At 40.5% G+C, this 19,600-nt stretch overlaps 2 protein-coding genes across 2 annotated transcripts; both read left to right on the forward strand.

The window, feature by feature from the left end:
* The first annotated feature begins 118 nt into the window (after nt 1-118).
* On the forward strand, nt 119-13,339 carry LOC145444341 (dynein axonemal assembly factor 3-like). The gene is made up of 11 exons (XM_080322310.1): nt 119-449; nt 1,475-1,623; nt 2,484-2,577; nt 2,640-2,797; nt 3,244-3,420; nt 4,036-4,158; nt 9,456-9,581; nt 10,566-10,794; nt 11,318-11,432; nt 11,973-12,047; nt 12,110-13,339. Exons 1-11 carry the CDS (start codon nt 374-376, stop codon nt 12,249-12,251), a joined length of 1,464 nt encoding a protein of 487 aa, XP_080178436.1. The 5' UTR covers nt 119-373; the 3' UTR covers nt 12,252-13,339.
* A 760-nt stretch (nt 13,340-14,099) lies between these two features.
* Nucleotides 14,100-19,399, forward strand: LOC145444353 (N-acylneuraminate cytidylyltransferase-like). The gene is made up of 6 exons (XM_080322322.1): nt 14,100-14,409; nt 15,356-15,498; nt 15,570-15,722; nt 18,285-18,421; nt 18,480-18,574; nt 19,209-19,399. Exons 1-6 carry the CDS (start codon nt 14,249-14,251, stop codon nt 19,288-19,290), a joined length of 771 nt encoding a protein of 256 aa, XP_080178448.1. The 5' UTR covers nt 14,100-14,248; the 3' UTR covers nt 19,291-19,399.
* Nucleotides 19,400-19,600: the final 201 nt, after the last annotated feature.

Below are 19,600 nucleotides of genomic sequence, written 5' to 3' on the forward strand. Positions count from 1 at the left end.
ATATGATAATTATATAGAGATTACTGGGATAATAGTAAATCTTCGGAGGCCCATTGAACTATTAAGGTATTAGTTTGGAAGATGTCGGTGAAGAGCACTCTTCCGTGCATATGATTGACAGGCCACGAACGAAAATTTTTCTTAACGTTAGTTTGGATTCTGCACTCTGTGAGAAAGTGTGATACGTTCCTTCGTTGGTGTAGCTGGAGTTCTGTTGTAGTTGCTTGTCGCTCGAACCTACTGAACGTGTGATTTTTAGTCCACCAGGTCCCGTGCCTAACCAAACAACGCGGTCTATGTGCGTATCTCTACCACATTATGAGTTTTGCTGTTTGAAAGAACAAGTGAATACGGTAATCCATCAGCAGTCGGTATGTCATCTGGCGGAGAGGGTTTCGGTTCTATAACTTGGTGGGGATTTAGTCCCGTGTTGGATCTTCAGAATGAAGGTAATTTCAACCTTACATTAATTTCTACTTGTCACCACTCTAGGAATTCATCTCGTATGACTGAATCTTATATGAACGCGAACACAGCATTTGGCTTTTGAATCGAGTGGACATTAGTCCTGCTACTGCTAGTAATTACCATTGAATTTCGTTATAGGATTTTCAAGTCATAATACCGATTGAGATATTCTTATTGGAATAACCTATCAATATTGATTTAATTGTAACTTGAACTTGTAAATAAACCTATTCGTGTGATGAAATTGTTGATATTGTCTTATTGATTTTGACCAGGAAGCCTGTCTCTTTTCTTTCTCGTATGGTTGCGTTCAAAAGTTGGGAAAATTTTCATACCTTCCTGTATAAGTTGAATTGTTTCTGTTATTATGTCGCATCAAATGTTATATGTGTTCGTTGTAGTAAAATTAGTATTTGTCAACTGCATTCGATCAGCAGCTCTACAAGGTCAGGATGCTGTGAGGGTGACATATACTGCTCACTATATATTCCATTCCGTGAAACGTATCATGAATTTTACAGTAATAAGGATTATTGGTATCTTTTTTCAATGAGCGGTTGACTTCATATCTTGGATATTCCCGGCTCTGAAAAAGATTTCTCCCTCCTTATAAACACACATCGCACTATAACCTGCATCTGTGCATATGCATACTTGCATAATAACACACCTTCATATAATGGTCACTATTTCTGTTCTCTTACCAAATCTTGCATGTTGATAATGGAGCAATGCGAACCGTCATTGAGAGATTTTTAAAATTAGAAATTCACTTCATATTACATTACATTTCCCTTCCTAAGGTGTGCACTAGCTGCACTTGAAACGTGCCTCTTTTAAACAAGAATTAACGTTTACTGTTATTTTGTGTGTGTTCGAGCCCAATTTTGACAGAAGAGAAAATCTTGGTGTCAATAACTGAAATTGGGTCTGTCTCCCTATAGCCCCACTTTCTAACAGTGGTTATTGGATTCATTTAGCATGAACCAGATTATACTTTTTCAAGTTTTGGAAAGCAACTCGTCAATGGACATTCCTGATGAAGACGGTAAGGAGAGCGAATCGTTGAATATATTAATAGTCGGAGCTGGAGACTGCAGGCACATCATCAAAACAATCGCTCAACGAAAAAGACACAAGCACAAAAAAATTCATGTGGGTATTTGATTACTGATGGAAAACTCATCACACGTTGTTCGACTTTGTTTTTCGAAACATATATTGCAGTCTTTACAGTTAATTAGACCACTTGGCTTTATCAATTATCATATGTGAGTTTCTGTTTTTACCACACTTTACTCGTCTGTCAAAACCTACCATTTTTAATAATGTACCGTATATCAAGAAACTCTTGGAGGTACAGAACTTCAGTATACAATTGCATATTGTATTTATATTGAAATAAACCCGAACATCTTTAACTGACAGTCGTCGGGTGTAATCGTTGAATTCCCAAGTAGTTGCTTGATGATTACCCCTGACGAGCGTCAGTCGAAGTTGTTCGGGCATAATTCAATATGAGTATTGATATTTAATTGTATAATGTATATGTATTTATTCGGTTTAAGTAGCATGGGCATGAAGCATTTGAGTAAGATCTGTCTTGCAAGCAGAAGTTATTTGGTAAGATACCCACCAGTCCACCTATCACTACCAACGAGATATCATACTAGTAGAGTGTCCAGCTTCTTGTACGGTTGGTCATGGTCTTAGTCTCCGGCCAGATCATAGCTGGTATTCACGGCTAGGCGCTTGGCACACAGGTAAAACGTGGAGAGAAAAATGGTGGTGGTGACTCCATAACCTTGCGGTTCCTTCACATCCCGTCATCATCCAAGCACTTCAACGGTGCAGATTACAATAAACTGCGGTCCTTCACTTTGATTGCTGTATCAAGTTTCCCACATATGACATTATTTGTGTCAAGATGATGTGTATTTATTGAGCTATTACAATGGAGACTTGTGTAAGCTAATCTTTGTAACTTTGTTGAAGTATTGTTTTTTGCGATTCAGTTTTATGTTATCGAGAACAATCCGGAACTGCTGGCGAGGCATCTCCTATTGATGACCCTTGCCGTCGAACCGCAGGACAAAATGGGCTTGCAAGGTGATACGGTTTTGTCTCGTTGACTTTCGGCGAGTGCTTATCGTTGCTGGTTGTCATTTCAGAAAAGACCGAGCTTTTCCTAGAGATTTATGGCAACACACTGATACGCCAGCAGACTTATCAATATATACAAGACAAAGCCAATTTATTCATCGAAATGACTGCGGATTTAGATTACGCGGATGAACGCATGCCAATTGTGGATATGTCGCAGATGAAGGTAACCCTTTGATGGATGGATGCTGAAGTGAAGATTTTTATTTTTGCAAATTGAATTCTTACATACCGTAGTGATTAATCATGTTATGTTAAATTTAAAACGCTAGATAAGTTTAAGGTTGTTCCGTGATGCTGCCGGCTCGTTTGCTGTATTTGAGTGCATATTTTCAAGTTGTTTATGTTATTGGTGTCTAGATATGATTGCCGAACCTATTACCAAGTGCGTTTTGTGGTCTGTGGTCAACGGTCATCGATAAACCTGGTAATCTGATTATGGGATGTTCAAGAGTGCGGTTCTTTCGAGCCAACAAATAATTCAGCTTTTGTGGTTTGTGACACTGCACGGTTTTGTAATAGATTCTGAGATCGCCATGTTCAAAACGACCATCGCTATTGACCATCGATATTGTTTTCCTAACAAACTATTCTATTCGATTATGCTTTTAGCATAAAGAGAGGGACATACTGCAAGGGGTTTTCAAGTTTTGGAGGGAGGCGGACCCGCGATATTTCGACGTTTCGAATCTCTGGGACCATAGATTACGTTGCTATCTCGGTGCCCGTTACGACAACCGTACCGGCGCTTTCGACTGGGATCTCAACATGAAGCTTCACGAAATTGGGGTGTGTGCTCGACTGTTAAATTTGACTCTGGATTCGTCTTTGAACTTGATGCAGCGTCGGCGTTGAGTTATCGTGAGCCCTGACCGGGGAATATGAGATCGCATAGAAGTTTAGGATTTATAACTTCACACCTAAATTCTCTTGAATGGGGAAAAATTCTCGTTGTATTATTTCTCACGGCCTTACAGCTTTAACATAGCATTGTACATGATTATGTGTATTATGTTATCTGGAAGCTAGATGACATATAAAAGTATAGGGGAGGGATGTAGTTCACTGTATTTTAAAATTTTATTTTGATTGGTTGGAACGGAGAGGCTCGGAATGAATTTATGACGAATATTGTATTGCCGTTCACTGCACTGGATGACCGATAAAAATTCTTACCCACCATTGAAAGGTCGATGTTTTCAAATTTGTGTGCGTGCAACCCTGGCAGTTGTTATTCACAACTTGCTGCATCCGTCCGTTTATAATTGAGCGAGATCCATCAACAGCGCATTGATTGCGACTGTAACCCGACTCTGATTGATTACAACGAGCTGTCGCATTGTCGGAGTGCATTATGATTCTTGAGTTGAACGGGTGTTGTTTTTTTGTTTTCGTGACGCGCAGGCAAAAGTCATATCCAAACTGGAATACCTGAGGTGGCGTGAAAAAGGAATCGCCTTCGAAGCACGGGAAGGTGTTTACGATCGGCCAAACAAGACTTTGTCATCGGGAATGTTTATAAAGACGGTTGGTTGTTTTACAGCAATGAGTCATACTGTATTGCAACATTTGACCTGAGCTATAGGTCTTACCTGTGATCTCCCTGAGGGATTTATTTGATAAACAGACGCATTAACTGATGCTCGGCTAGGTCTTGTGACAGGACACGGAAATTTGTTTTGTGGGTTTAGTCCGAAATACGTACGGAAATAGCCTTGACGGAATTACACTATGGGACTTAAAATTTGTCCATCAGCTAACACTATTATTTTCTCAAGTTCAAAAAGTTTGAACTTTGGTTCTGACACGAGATAATTTGATTTAATTTAGCAAAGGATTATAAGATATTCACATTTTCAGCTAATTTTCACTAATTATGACAATGATTGGCGGTAGTAAAACAATTATATTAAATGTATAAATTGTATGAAAATAGGGTTTTTCCAATACTTTTCATGAAGGCAAATGTCGCTTCAGACAACTCCTGAACTCCAACTTTACTTTCGGATAGGCATGCCCCGTCCAATGTAAAACTCCTAAGGTATAGGCCTAGGTCCTATTCTACACTATATTGTATGTGCCTATACACTGCTCCATGTCTAACTCCTATGATGGCTCCAATAGAGGGACGTAGACGTATAAGTCCTATGCTATACATTATTTTATATGCACGGCCATTAGGGCTGTTCAGAATTGACCGACTTTCAAAAAGTCTAGGTTTTCAGTCCGTTTCCCATGCCTTATACCTTAAAAACAAATTCTGGCTACTTTTTTTTGTACTTCATCCCCTGCATCCGTGTGCATTTTGCCGTTTTTTCATGCACAAAAAAAATTCTTCGGAATTTGGGGATTCCCCCGTTGTGAGTGACTCGACAGCAACCGCATGTGTTCTCATTGACGTGAAGCGGATGTTCTAGCGTTGATGACGCGCTAGGCACGGCAGTGAAATGGGGATCATTGATTACTCAGGTGTTTTGCTGCTTTGTTGTTGAAGAACTGTGTTTACGATTGAGGTGCAGGACTTACCAGGTAGCTTTTTAACTCATGCTGTTAGCGAGTCTAGCGCAGGATTAGTGATTATAGTATTGTAGCAGTATTGAATTATTCGATCTAATGGACCTGATACTCTTTCTTGTCTACTGAGATAGAAAACAAAGCTTGTAAATGTCTGTTCCAGTGACTGTGGAAAACAGCCAATGGGTTGCTCTGAATTTTATGTTATTTCCTAAGATAGCAATATACTGGTCGGAGTATTTCCAATTTAGGAATCATTATCTTCTAGAATCAATAACTGGATCTAATCCGACTATTCTTGCTCAAGTTGTGCAGTATGTGTTTGACCTTAGAGAACTGAAATGTTTCCAACTATTCTTTGTTGCTTGACTGAGATGATGTATATTTATTTTTCTAGGATTAGCTCTAGTGCGAAATATCTTTTAAAAAAAAGAAAATTGCCATCTAGTGATATAGTATCAAAGAAAACTAGAAGATCACGGTCGCAGACACATCATTTCCTAGCTGGGCCCTCTGAGGAAACATTACGAGATCGAAGCTGCTTACTCTTGGGAAAGTTATGCAGTATGTGTTACACCTAAGAGAGCATTCATATGCGAAAAATGAACCAGTAAAGTTACACATCCAGGACGTAGGAGATGAAGTACGGTAATACGTTTTTGGTTCCTGGCTGCCACAAAGACCATCACACAAGTCAATGCCATTGAAAGATTAGAGACAGTGTGAAAACAGAAACCAAATGGCTGTCACTGGACTAAAGGCCAGCAATATGTATCAAGAAAACAAAGTGACTTTGAAGCCAAGTTGAGTAAGCTATGGGCATGGAGGAGCTCCTGACGCGATGACGACAATTGAAGCAAGTACACTTCTCTCCGGCGATAAGAAACATGAATACAAAACATTTTATCAGGATCAAAGGGGTCCGTGATTAGCAACGATTGGTGGCAAAGATACAGTGTTGAAAGTGAAAACCATGCAACAAAAGAGACGGACCATGAGTGCGAGAGAGTGCACCAGCTTCAAGTAGCGAAGGTGAATTTACAGAGAGCTCATCTATATCTTCGCAGGTAGATGACACTTCCCACAGCAGTGATTTTGAAGTGGCGCAGTCGACATTGCTTCATTGCTTTAAATTTGTGACTCTAAAAGCGCCTGTAAACCTGTTCAACGACAAAGACATATGCCAGGTTTCCGATCGCTTGAAAGTCAGCAATAATGCTGCTACCATGATAACTGCAGCACTGATTGAAGCTTGCGATGGTGACCCTAATGACTTTCATCTTTCAAGATCTGGAACCTATCGACGACGTATTGCAAATCGTTTTAAAATTTCTGAGTCTATTGTTGAAAAAATAGCAAACGATCCACCAAAGCACATCACATTGCACTAGAATGGAAAGCTCACTGGGAGTCGTTTAGGAGAGCAATTTGAGGCCTTGGCAGTGCTGGCATCGTCTACGTGTTGTAACGCATTTGAGAAGGGCAATCTTCTTGGCATTCGAACTCTGGAGAGTGCTACCGGAAAAGCACAGGCTGATCCGTCATTTGAACTGCTGGAACTATATAATTTAACAAAAAATGTCAGAGCTCTTGTGTTTGACACAACATCCTCAAACAATGGAAAAATTGTTCTGTTACTTGAAGAATTGATAAACAGGAAAGTTTTCTACAGTCTTGTCGCCATCATATTCATGAACTAGTCATCCGGGAGATTTGGAAGTGAAGTGTCTATTTGGATCGGCGACCACAGGCCCTGAAAACACAGATTTTAATACCTTCCAAGAAGTGGAAAGATATTGATCAATTAAGAAGCTCTAAAACACTTCAGTTTGATGAAGGCAGCGGGTTGGCGATGAAAGCTGATGAAGCAAAGCAAGAATAATTCCACTGATTAAGCCATATAATGGAAAGCAGAAAGAAGTATTGATAAGAGATGACTACAGAGACTGTGCAACAGGCGCCTTGGTGATTTTAGATGACCAATATGTTGATAATCGTTTTCGCAAGCCTGGTGCTACTATAGCACTGGATGGACGAGTCAAGTGCTGTACTGTCAAAAAATGTTCATATGGAGTGAGCAAATGGGCTATTCTGAAGAGTTCATTAGAAAGTTGGTACGAATAAATATTGCCCAGTTTTCTGTCCCAGCTTAAAACTAATATTGCATGTGACGCACAGAGTAATGATCTCAAATTTCTTCATCACATGACAGACTTTACATCATGCGATTTCACAGTTGCTGATGTGGCATATAAAAAGATGTGAAAACATCATTGGCATCTCACCGAGGAAACGGTGGTATCTACAATGTTTTCGGCTAAACCAAAGATTCCTGACAAAGTGAAGCAAACGATGGCTGCTAAATTGCTGCAAATGCCAATTCTTGAACAATTTCGCAGAGGTATACCTCTGAGTCTAATCTCTGACTCTGTCAATGAGTATGGTTGCTTTAATTGGACCGGAATCATGGTTTCTATTCGATGCTATGCATGCTGAACATGATCAGTTGAGTTTTCCAGTTTCGGAATGGCATACAGATCCGCATTTTGTTACTGCTCAAGAATTTGTGAGTAGTGTTGAAGTAGTTAAAGACGCAGCAAAGCGTTTGGTAAAATTGAATACCGACTTTGATGCTTTAAAAACAGATGACTAAGAACAGCGGACGAGCCTCTTACAAGCCGTGGAAGATCACGGGAACAGATATGCCGATTTCTCTAAAGCAACCATTTCATCCACCTGATTCAAGTAGTGTTTGCCAAGTTGATCCATTTCTTTTCCTTATTGTTTCGTTTCCTTTGAACAATGTGATGTTTAAAATGTGGCTGTGAGTGAATGATACATTCACAGTTGTATTGTTGCACATGGTGTTCCCGGAAATTGATGGACAATCTCAGGTAGGGTTGAGGAGTGTAGGATATGTGATCCAACAACATGACTATCAGTCTTAGGCAGTTTTGAGGAGTTCTAAGGGAGTGTAGGACATGAAAATGGTGTCCTGAACCGGCAATACTTTCTCTAATAAGGTTATGTAGCACTCCAAACCGCAATAGCTGCATAAACCCAGCTTATATATGACGTTTACTAGCCTAGTCCGAATGGCGACACTCAAATTTTAGGGGAATCCCCTATTTTTAGCCGATAATTTTCCAGCTCAAAATGCACACGGATGCAAGGGATGAATTACGAAAAAAAGTAGCTAGAATATGTTTTTATGGTATAAGGCATGGGAATCGGACTGAAAACCACGACTTTTTGAAAGTCGGTCAATTCTGAACAACCCTAACGGCCATCAGTCTTAAAGTAGACTTCTGAAGAGGGGCCTAGAGCATAGGTCCTATTCGTCACTAAAGAATATAATGCACGGTCATCTGTCAAACTTGTGTGTTAAAATGCTATAGAGGGGTCTAGGGGTGGTCCCATGATATGTGGTCCAATGTCAAATTCCTATGTTTAACTCCAATAGTGGTACCTAGGGTAGAGGCCATATGCTGTAGTGTCGTTTCATATCAAATCAATCAAACGTATTCCGTGTAAAATCAGTTCTTTGTCTTCATCAGTACTATCATCGAATGGAATCGGTAAGATTATTTTGACAAAATTCAGTTTATGACAATCACTCGCTTTCTCTAAAGAAACCCCAATACTGCAGCTTATTTTTAGTCAACAGCTAGTTACCAAATAGAAATAACACTGTCATTAGGACTGAGTGAACGTGGCTACCTTTTTTCATCCAATATTTCGCGGTCAGGCCACTCAGAATTTTTGGTTGTAATTCTGACGACACTAGAGGGCATAGCCATAAAAATCATTGTGAGGTGAGCAAATACGGTATTTTAGAAGAAGATCAAGATAATAAGTTTGTTTGTATCTATCTGCTTACTATGCACCAGAATTGCTAATATTAATGATATGAAAAATCAGTGTTCATTATTTTCTAAAAAAAAATTCGAGGCTGATGAATGGAATTGGTCAATAATATTCAACAGATTTACTGGTATAGCTGATGGAAGTGGTGTCTTTGATAATCTAGGCCACCCACGCCACACGGCTACCATTATTCATAAAGATATCGCAAGTTATGTTCGGGTAGGCCATTGCTATTATAGTTAACCGGGTACTTAGTTAAAGCATGTTGTTTTTTCATGACCTCCGTAAACATTGTCAGTACTAAAGTATATTTGAATCGCTCACACATACAATACCAAACTAAAAGAAAAACTCATTTGGTGAGACTTTAGTTTGGTAGCGACCAGAGCCAAACCTGTTACTTTAGTCATAAAATCTGTAAACATTTGCGATTATTTTTTCAGAGAGACGGCAATACGGTACCTATGCGAGGATATTGGGGCGATATGGTGACGGGTCCGTTTGTTACATTCGGCATTGAGAGCGAAGAGCAGTCACTGTACAAGCTAGCGAACGGGCAACATATCAAGGTATCTCGATTTTCTTGCTGCTCTGTTGGGTTACCAGGGAATTCATCACTTGGTAAGTTCGGCACTTGGCAGCCCCTAATTCTAACACCTAGCCGTAATCTTTTCCCAGCCCCTAACCCGAATATATTAATACGTACATACCAAGTGCCGTGTGCCGAATTCAACATGAAGAATCCCCAAATGCCATATATCACTATTAATGCTCATGTCTAGTCGGACATTCATTTTCGAATATATCAATACAATATTGATTCATCGCTCTCATTAATAATAGTAGTGATTATATTTCTAATGCCGAATTCACTGGTGACCTGCGTGCCTCTTCAAGCGACACTCGATCGGTTTTGATCATTCATGGAGAATTTCATCAAAATCAAATTACTCTCCGCGTCATCTGAAAATTTTCGTAATAATATAATGAAGTGGTCTTCAAAGCCCCCCCCGATCGATATTGGTGTTGTGTCAAAGCTCAATAATCATTTTGTGACTGTGCCTATTCTGTTATTTACGGCCAGGGGCTGTCTTTCGATTTCGGCCAACCGTACTCTCGTACTTTTCAAGTTTTTGATACTCTTATCAAGACCCAGTGAAAACGAATGCTGTACAACGTTTTTAGTTACGGTGATATTATTACCGAGTGAATCAACTTAATTTTTGAGTTTGCGAAAATTGTGCTTGCAGAAAGACATCAAGATTGTTAAGAACAGCCCACATGAAAACCTTATCACGTCTGCAACTGCAACAGTACTTGTTAGTAACATATGATTCGATTTTACAGTAACCGGAGTCAGAGTGTTCTTTCACTCTAACTCCAAAGAGTGTTACAATATATCTGTGACTCTGACTCCTAACTGCGAGTGGTCAAAACTTCTTTGAATTGTATCAGAACTGTGATACACGCGCAGCTCTCATGACAATTCCACTCCTATAAGTGATGCAAACATATCCCAAACCATCTATCCTTTGTTGTTTTTCGTCTGTCAGAACTCGCAGGACATCACGCTGCACAATCTCTTGGCGTTGTTTCACGAACTGCAGACCGGCGCGAAATATGAATTGCCGCCTGAGGCAGCGGACTCCGATTGCTCGAGTAAAGTTGTTGAGATTGAGGACGTGGAGATGGACGCCGAGGTAACCGGGGAAAATCACGAGCACGACGAAGACAGCCATCACGCCCAACAGCATCACAAGCACAAACACAAGGAGTTCTATGGTAATTATGAAGCAGAACGATTGTTAATGTGATGTTATCGATGTTGGTCTGGCTCCGGAAAGTTGCGTACTTCGCTGCGTATTTCTTCCTTACTACAGATCTGACCTCGTTCACTTGATATTAATTTGACGTAATACAATATAGCCTGTCTTGTAGACACATGACATTGATTGTAATCGTTTCAACAGGATAAAGGCTTTACTGAACGTGATATATATCTGAATGCCTAAGAATTTCATATGACGCACATACACATTCATACCAATACGAGAGTATGGTATGATGGTGTAGCAATTCTAAATCAAGTTTTCTTGTGCGAAGTCTTTCCGGCTGTTTCTAATTGGTTAATATCTTGAGATAACGGATGCTGATTTGTCTATATTTCTGCAATCCTTTTTTCCAATTTACAAAATGGTGTAATGAATATACATTTACACTAGTGGTCTGAGTGCGTTGTTATGGCACAACAGTCGATTCTTGTACGCTTGTATGATGACACCCTTTCTGCGTTTTCTTTTTTCAGCACCGATACAATGCGATGATGTGTGCGTACATTTTCTGCCGCTGAATTGCCTGAATAATATACATTCAAAGACGAAGTTTCAGAAACTTTTCAACGTTGTCTTCATGTCTACTAGGTGAGCGATTTTCGTGTGCATAATGTGGAAGTAACTGGTTTTACGAATCAGAGTATCACTTGTTGTGGCGTCACGACATTATTCATGATATGGAAACTTCGAATATGTACGTTTTATGCGACCAGAAGGAATATGATGCCAGTTTTATGTCGCAAAAAATATTATTCATTTTTCATTCATACCTATTTCATTGCGCTTTGCGGCAATAATGTGGTTCATTCATGACTTCACAGAAATGTCATTTCCATTAACGTACATAGGTTTGTACTACTTGATTTGTATTCCGCTATACCGCGAATTGATATTTACACCCATCCGTACTGGAGAATGGTATCGAAGCTATTATTATGGTTGATAACTGAAATTTTAGTGGCAAGGAGCATATAATTTCAGGTATTCGAATTCCGATTCAAGTACTTGAATCATTGTGCCTACTAGCCCTACTCAACGCGAGTAGTCAGAACTCGCTAATCGCCAACCACCTTCACTTTAACCCTCAGTTTATCCAAGTTATGCAGGTTTTCCTTTTGTCTATTCCAGTATGGTGCAGCAATTCCATCCCGTTCTGCGGCCGATGTTTGCAAACGATTGCACGCTTATCATGGAACTGGCGACGTAAGTGAAGCACGCCCGCCTGCCCCCGGCTCTCGTTTCAAGTGTAGGCGTCCTCTTTCCAGGTTTATACTCGACGTGAACAAGGACCAGGCCAGCGGTTTTGCCAAGAGGGTCACGGAAATGGCGCGCGACGTCGGTTTCGAGCTGGCAGCGCCGATTAATCCGGCGCAGACTTTCGCACGCTTCGTGTTCAAGGGCGCGTAACTCGAGCGCCTGAGATGGTTGCGTACGAATCGGCGTGCGGCTTTTTTTTACATAGCAGTGTCGGCATTCGGAAGGGTCGCGTTTTAAGCGCATCTGTTGTTTTCTTCTTTAACAACTCAACGGCCACTCTCACCGTACTAGTTCTAATTTTCCATCTTCGCAGACTATATTAATGTCGCCTTCTAGGCTGAAAAATCTGTTGCAACTATTCGCCGTAGGTTGTCATTGTCATAGTAGTCATTGTTGGTACTCAAGTGATCGTAGAAGTAACTTAATTTTCTGCATAACCACTCTGCCAAGTATGGCAAGTGGGCAAATCCTAGAGTACTCGAATACTTTGTTACTGAACACCTCGATTGACAATGCCTCGTGTATTAGCATGGAAGAACTTTGAAATCGAGTCATTCTATTGTGAGAGACGGCCGAATGTCGTGTTCTTGGCCCCTGCCAGCCGATTATAAATTCAGTAGTTACGACTGCACAGTGTACACTAGTGTACGGTATCTGAAGACGTGCCATTACAGCCACTTGTAGCGTCCATAAATCGTTCATATCTCCTTCCAAAATTACTACTATTGAGATACAAGACAACGGGTGTAGCTGCGTTTGTTTAAGTCGTAATTCCTATAGTGTTCCAAATGTCGATGTAGTTAAGAGTCACTTTTCTTCTATCTTGCAAACCCATCGAAGCTTGAATAGCGACCCATCCCAATGTTGGTAGCGAGTAGCTTTCAAGTTTTATTACCGGTATATGTGCTAGTCATTTATCTCTTTGTTTGCGTTATTTTGCTTGGGTTGATCGACTGGTCCGGTGGCTTCGAAAATGTTCTGTAGAAAGTCGATCCCGAGACAGCGAAATGCAGGTACTACATGGGGTGCAGGCTCACTGTGTGCATAGCTTTTTGATTTCTTCGCATAGACGTAAGGTACTGCACCTTGGTTCTAAACTTACATGACGTTCTATTGTACTTACCATCTCGACTTGAACGGTCATATTGTTGACGGCTGTACGTCTCGTTACGGAACACGTCCTGTATTTGTTATGTACTCGACCTTATTTTTAAATTCATAAATGTTTTTATACCTTGTGGAGTCGTCTTATCGTGCGTAGGACAGTGCATGATTCAGTTGCCAAGTCGATAATAGTTTGTATACGGCGGGTTCACTGCCGAGTCAAAATAGTAAGTAAGGATGTTCTGGTGTTACTAGGGTCGTCATACGTGCGGTCACCTTTTTCTTTCGAGGCAAAGGCTGATTTCTATTATATGCCCTAGCTCCAAGTTGATATACGTTACCACCGCATGTTGGTCAAAACTTTTGATCTGGAATGTCTGTGGCCGTTGGGATCACAGCAGCGGCTCAAACGCCCTACTGCAGAGTGCAAACGAGTTTGACGCTGGCTTTCTCCATGCAACTACTTGCGAATCTATTTCTTACTGGGCGTCATGATTCCAGTGATGTAACAATATCGTTCAGTTATGATGTGAAGTATTCGTTGACTATTCCAACGACCCTCCTGACCCACAAGGCCAAGGATCGGGCGACATCTTCGTCACAAATATAATCATTCATAAGAACAACTTATATTAGGATGCATTATCATGTTAGCCTGCAATTAGTATAGCGTCAACGTCCGCTGTCCAGCCATTTGAGACGATTACTAGCCCGTCCAACTGCGTGACTTCGCCAGCAGTTTTCGCTTTTATTGTTTAGTTGATGACGTCTGGAGCATTTACACTTTGATATGGTTTTATGACGTAGGCTTACTACGTTGATCAAAAGGTAACAAATGGATAGTCAATTAGGCTGGTACCAAATATATTTAGTGTTTGCTCAACAAACAGCAGCTCTATGCGCGAATGCACGTAGGTCGTTGGCGTTATTAGGAATGGTATAGGTAGCCGACTGCTCAACAAAATTACTGGTTGAAGGCCTATAAACGTGTGCTGTACTCATTCTGCAAGAACCGATTTGTTGGAACGAAACTAAAATCAGGTATGGCAGGAGAATGGGATCCGAAGACCTGTCATGTTGCGGCATTGGTACTAGCTCGCGGAGGAAGCAAGGGAATACCATTGAAGAACATCCGACCATGCGCAGGGATTCCACTCATTGGATGGGTTTTGCGGGCACTTCTGGATAGTGCTGCGTTCGACAGGTTAGTAGTCCGCTACAGTATTACTACATCATCAGTTGCTAGCAATCCAGAATCAGCAACCCGAGGCCTCGTTAAAAGAATACAGTCGTCAAGTTTATTGCCATAGACGAAAATTGAGCATGGTGTTACATGGTTAGCCTATTTCCTCGTGGTCAAATTTCATATACCGTAGATTACTAATCCACGGATGTTATTGTAAGTCAAATCCGGTAGAGGCTAACCTAGACGTGTTCAATAGGGCTATTCAAAAATGACTTTTTTCTCAAATCGTACTGGCTACTTGATAAAATTGTTAGGTTACCTAATTTAAACCTACACACAAAATTTGGTTGAATTCTAGCCAGTAACCGCTTTGCTACAGATGAAAGTTTCTATTTATTATATAAAAATAAATAATAAAAAATTTGAAAATTTTCTGTTCACCCCATGAAAGTGTTAGGCTGTCTATAGAAACTATGCTCACCAAATTTGGTTCAATTCCAACCAGTGGAAGTGGAGTTATTGCCGTCGAAAAATTTGGATTTGAATAAAATAGTATTTACGGTGACCAGAACTATAATAAATAAGCAAACAATCGGTCACCGTAAATACTATTTTATTCAAATCCAAATTTTTCGACGGCTGCTTCCACTGGTTGGAATTGAACCAAATTTGGTGAGCATAGTTTCTATAGACAGCCTAACACTTTCATGGGGTGAGCAGAAAATTTTCAAATTTTTTATTATTTATTTTTACATAATAAATAGTAACTTTCTTCTCCTGTTGCAAAGCGGTTACTGGCTGGAATTGAACCAAATTTTTTGTGCAGGCTTAAATTGGGTAACCTAACAATTTTATCAAGTAGCCAGTACGAGTTGAGAAAAAAAGTCATTTTTGAAGAGCCCTAGTGTTCAATGTTAGAATGTTTTAAATCGAGTCTTGACTCTTCCTATTTCTCGATAAACAGCGTCTGGGTTTCCACCGACCACCCTGATATTGCAACAGCAGCGGAGCAGTTTGGAGCTAAAATACACTGGCGATCACCAGAAGTGTCGATGGACACAACTTCGTCGGTTGAATCATCTCGAGAATTTCTGATACATCATCCAGGTCGGTCGGTAGGCCTATTTACGGTGATTATAATCAAATAAATATACTATGTCTTGCCTAATTGTTTGCAGAGGTGGAAGTCCTTGGTATGGTTCAATGTACGTCGCCTGGACTTCATCCGTATCATGTGCGAGATGCTGTGAACTTAATCCGCAACCAGAATTATGAATCTGTGTTTTCAGTCGTGAGAAAACGACATTTTAGATGGAAAGAGGTGTCACCCGGTAGGTGGGTGGGTATAACAATGCTGAAATTTACATTGGGGGGGGGGGCAAAACCCTGGCTATGCCCCTGTCCGTGAAATGAACATTAGTCGACATCAGGGGTGTCAAACTCAAATTGCGCCGCGGCTCAGATTCAAACCTTCAAATCGCTGACGGGCCGGACTACACAGCGATTCCAAAATTTTACTAGGCATGCCCTTGCTTTTCACTTTCGTACTTAATTATAAAGCATAGATAATAATAAGCTATATTACATTGTATCGCGACTAATTGCAGATTTTATTCTATCAAATAGCAACACCTTTATTCGCGAAAATCGGAATTGGCAAAATCAAGATGATTGACCAGCCGAACATAATTATGAATCTCTAAAACAGTCGCGCTAACGACGATATAAGTTGTCATATATTAATGCTTCCTGTACTTTTTAGTCGTAATATAGCGATAGGTGTATGCATTGTGAGGAATACAAGATATTTACCTGTAAATATAACGCGCACGTTGGGATTTGGTTTATTATTATTTAATCGCAGTTCGGGTTTCTTTAGAGACCGGCTACCTTAATTTTAATTAGAAGTGACACAGTATTTCAACCACAGATACTTGAATAATAGTTTTTGTAACTAATATCTCCATATAAACAGCATATAACGGTTCCGCATTGGCGTTTTCGTGCTCCATTTTTCCATAAACTCTGAACTGAATGTGAAATTTCTTGCCTTCTCGAAAGTGGGTTTCAATGTCACAGACTTGTTGCTATATAGTCGTAATAAGAGTGGCTATCACATGCTCGATATTTGTCGTCTTGAGGGATTATTTAATGGAAGTATTTCCTATAAATAAATCTCAACATTTGTTACACATGTGCTGGATCAGGGGTTCTCAGCCCTTTCTTGGCCGTGGCCCATTTCCGGTTTCAAAGTGTGCTGTCGCCCACCTCTTATCTTAGAATCATAATCCTGTTCAATGTGTGGTTGTCGGCGCGCCGATATGCCTATTTATCTAAAATATGCACATATGTTCTCTTAATTTACTGATGATATTTAAATCAAGACCTGTAGGGACAATAAATCGCGCAATGCGCGACGAAAATTTTCGAGTTGAACAAATATCCTCCAACAAACGACCAACGAAATAATCTTGGGCCCCTTCGAGCTTCCCCAATTTGGGGTTTGGGTGCGGCAGTTACGGCCCTGGTAGATCATAGGCTAAAACTCCTGTGTACATCATGATCGTCCGCTGCTCCATTCGCGTCGCGAAACACAATGATCAAATCAGGGTGTGATTTTAGGGTTTTAGTTGCACTATTGTGGAAAAAATATATTCATTCTGGGCCAACTTCGAACATTCATTATTGAATTGGGTGCTAGTACTACAGAGAAGTGGAGAAAGAGTTTTTTAATATACATGTTGTACAATGTACATTGTATGTCTTGTACCAAACCAACTGAAGTTGCGCTGTCAGAATATTCAATCCAATGATACAATCAATTCATGTAGCTCTTACAATATGTTCAATGATTTCCAGCCGGGACATTTCAAACCGACTCCAAAGATTAATGCGGTCCACTAAATCCTCAATCCATTACGATTCGTTGCGGTGGTGCAGTATACCTTTACCAGAATTTGCTAATAATTTTCAATTATGGCTATTTTTGTCTTACAATAATACGACCTGCCGCACAGTAAATCTATACATCAATTGCACTTAATTCCAAGTTTATTGCACCCCCTTTCAACGGCATACGACATATGACTCTGCCGGAATACTTGGTTACTTCAGCATTACGCTCAAGTTCTCATATACTTTAAATTACGTTAGTTGCTGTTAGCCGTAGATTGTCATAGCCAGTGGAAAAAATTGCCGATTATCCCTCCCGTTTTCGACTTGTACATGCTGACTCCATACGTGCCACTACGTATGATGTTGTCATCAGAGTTGGATGAAAAATTTATGAATCATTTAACATAACAAATATAACTAAACTTACATTTATTCTAAAATAATTTTCTAAATAGCTTTGTGGCCCACTTCAAAATGCTCTGTGGCCCACCAGTGGGCCATGGCCCACCCTTTTGAGAACCCCTGTGCTGGATAATATATGCCTTTGTCAATCTACCCAGAATTGCTTCGCGGGCCGAATGTTTGACACACCTGGTCTATACATGCTCGTTATGTGCAAAATTTCTTTTCATGTTACCATAGTGTCATGCGCATCGTCCGAGTGACATGGACTTCAACGAAAGATGTTTTAAATTAATTACGTGAAAAAATTGTTATAAGGAAAAAGGTTCACACAGTGCAGAAGCAGAACCCACCAAGGTTCGTTTGCGGACGCAAACCTCCAAATTTCTGAGGTTCACACATCGAGCGCGAACGTGAACCTCTCGTTCACACCATCCCTACATGCTACAGGCTCGCATGTCTTTAGTGTTTAACATTCTCGATGGATTTTCTGGACAATGTCTCATTTTCGGATTTACTTCTATTCAGACAGATTGACGTGTTCGACCGGCGTTAAAATTAATATGCTATGATATAATAAGTTGATCCCGTTGCAGGAGGAACAGACAGAACAGTCCCGTTGAATTTTGATCCTAAGTATCGCCCCCGTCGTCAAGAATGGGACGGCGAACTGTTTGAAAACGGATCGTTTTACATCGGAAGGAGGCATTTGGTCATGACAAGCTCCTTCCAGGTATAGGTCAAACGGTAACGGGCGGGCTTCCGCGATCGTGACTATTCCTCTCCAACAGGGAGGCAACTTAACCTATTATGAAATGGACGCAGAGTACAGCATAGACATCGACACGGAATTCGACCTGCAAATGGCGGAAGTGATATTGCCAAAGTGAGTTCAAAGCGAAATATATAGGCCTACTGATAATTCAATAAAAACGCCATCAATTCAAGTCAAATTGCTTCCTGGATTCCTTGCATGCACTGCACATATTATGTTTATTGAGATTCACATTGAACTTTCGTACTTTTAGAACTTGGTTTTCGTATTAGGAATCGGTCGGGCTATAGGCAAAATCGAATATCTGCTAGTGCTGACTGGCTCGTTTCCTAATCGAATATGTGGCGTCGGTTCGAGAATATCTGAATAACATTTGTTACATATTGAGAATGAATTGTAAAATTAAAATCAGCACCTTTTTCATGGGATAGAATGACAAGATTGCCAGTTATAACCGAAACGATCTGTTCATATATTTATTAAACACGTTCGATTCCCATAACTGCTTCCAATAAGAACCCAGCCGCTGCATGGTGAGCCAGACCTGTCTACACTACACGTTCAAAGCCCATGCAAACGGGTGTGGATGTGGCAGAAAGGGAATGTAAAACCTTACCCAAATTATAGTCTGGACGGACAACTGCTGTGGCGACCCAAAATCCCGAGAAGCCGAAACGCTCTCTCTCATTGCATATAACCCACTCGATCTGTTATGGGCTACGTGACAAATTGTATTCCATTCCAGGTACGGATACCTTGGCAAAAAGGAGGGCGACGCCGATCACGGGGACACTCGCGGGAAGTTACCTAGCAAAATTAAAGCGTGATGATTCAAAAGGCGTCTGTCGCCCACGCGCTACCATTGCAGCGTTAGATCGCATCATAGAGCTCGACTATACGTTTACGTTACTATACCATCATTATTGATTGTCACAATTTGGAAGAGGTGGTCCGGAATACTTGAGATATTTCTCATTGCTCAAGTAGACTTCCACTTATATAGGCTAACCTATTTACTTTTACTCGGTAATAGCTTTGGGATATAATTGCAACATTTTGAATCATCAATCAGGAGATGCCTTCATGGTTGAATGATTACGGGATCACAACGGTAGTACGCGAAAATCTGCACCTGCA

The sequence above is a fragment of the Botryllus schlosseri genome, chromosome 8 (assembly GCF_051294905.1).
Source record: "Botryllus schlosseri isolate E-star chromosome 8, Bs_hap1, whole genome shotgun sequence".
Classification (NCBI taxonomy): domain Eukaryota; kingdom Metazoa; phylum Chordata; class Ascidiacea; order Stolidobranchia; family Styelidae; genus Botryllus; species Botryllus schlosseri.

Bases quoted from the DNA above. Each gene is read 5' to 3' on its own strand.
- LOC145444353 (XM_080322322.1), top strand. From the start codon at position 14,249: ATGGCAGGAGAATGGGATCCGAAGACCTGTCATGTTGCGGCATTGGTA. The intron at 15,499-15,569 runs GTCGGTCGGTAG...AATTGTTTGCAG, and splicing joins ATTTCTGATACATCATCCAG to AGGTGGAAGTCCTTGGTATG. The intron at 18,422-18,479 runs GTATAGGTCAAA...CCTCTCCAACAG, and splicing joins TCATGACAAGCTCCTTCCAG to GGAGGCAACTTAACCTATTA.
- LOC145444341 (XM_080322310.1), top strand. From the start codon at position 374: ATGTCATCTGGCGGAGAGGGTTTCGGTTCTATAACTTGGTGGGGATTT. The intron at 2,798-3,243 runs GTAACCCTTTGA...TTATGCTTTTAG, and splicing joins TGGATATGTCGCAGATGAAG to CATAAAGAGAGGGACATACT. The intron at 3,421-4,035 runs GTGTGTGCTCGA...CGTGACGCGCAG, and splicing joins TGAAGCTTCACGAAATTGGG to GCAAAAGTCATATCCAAACT.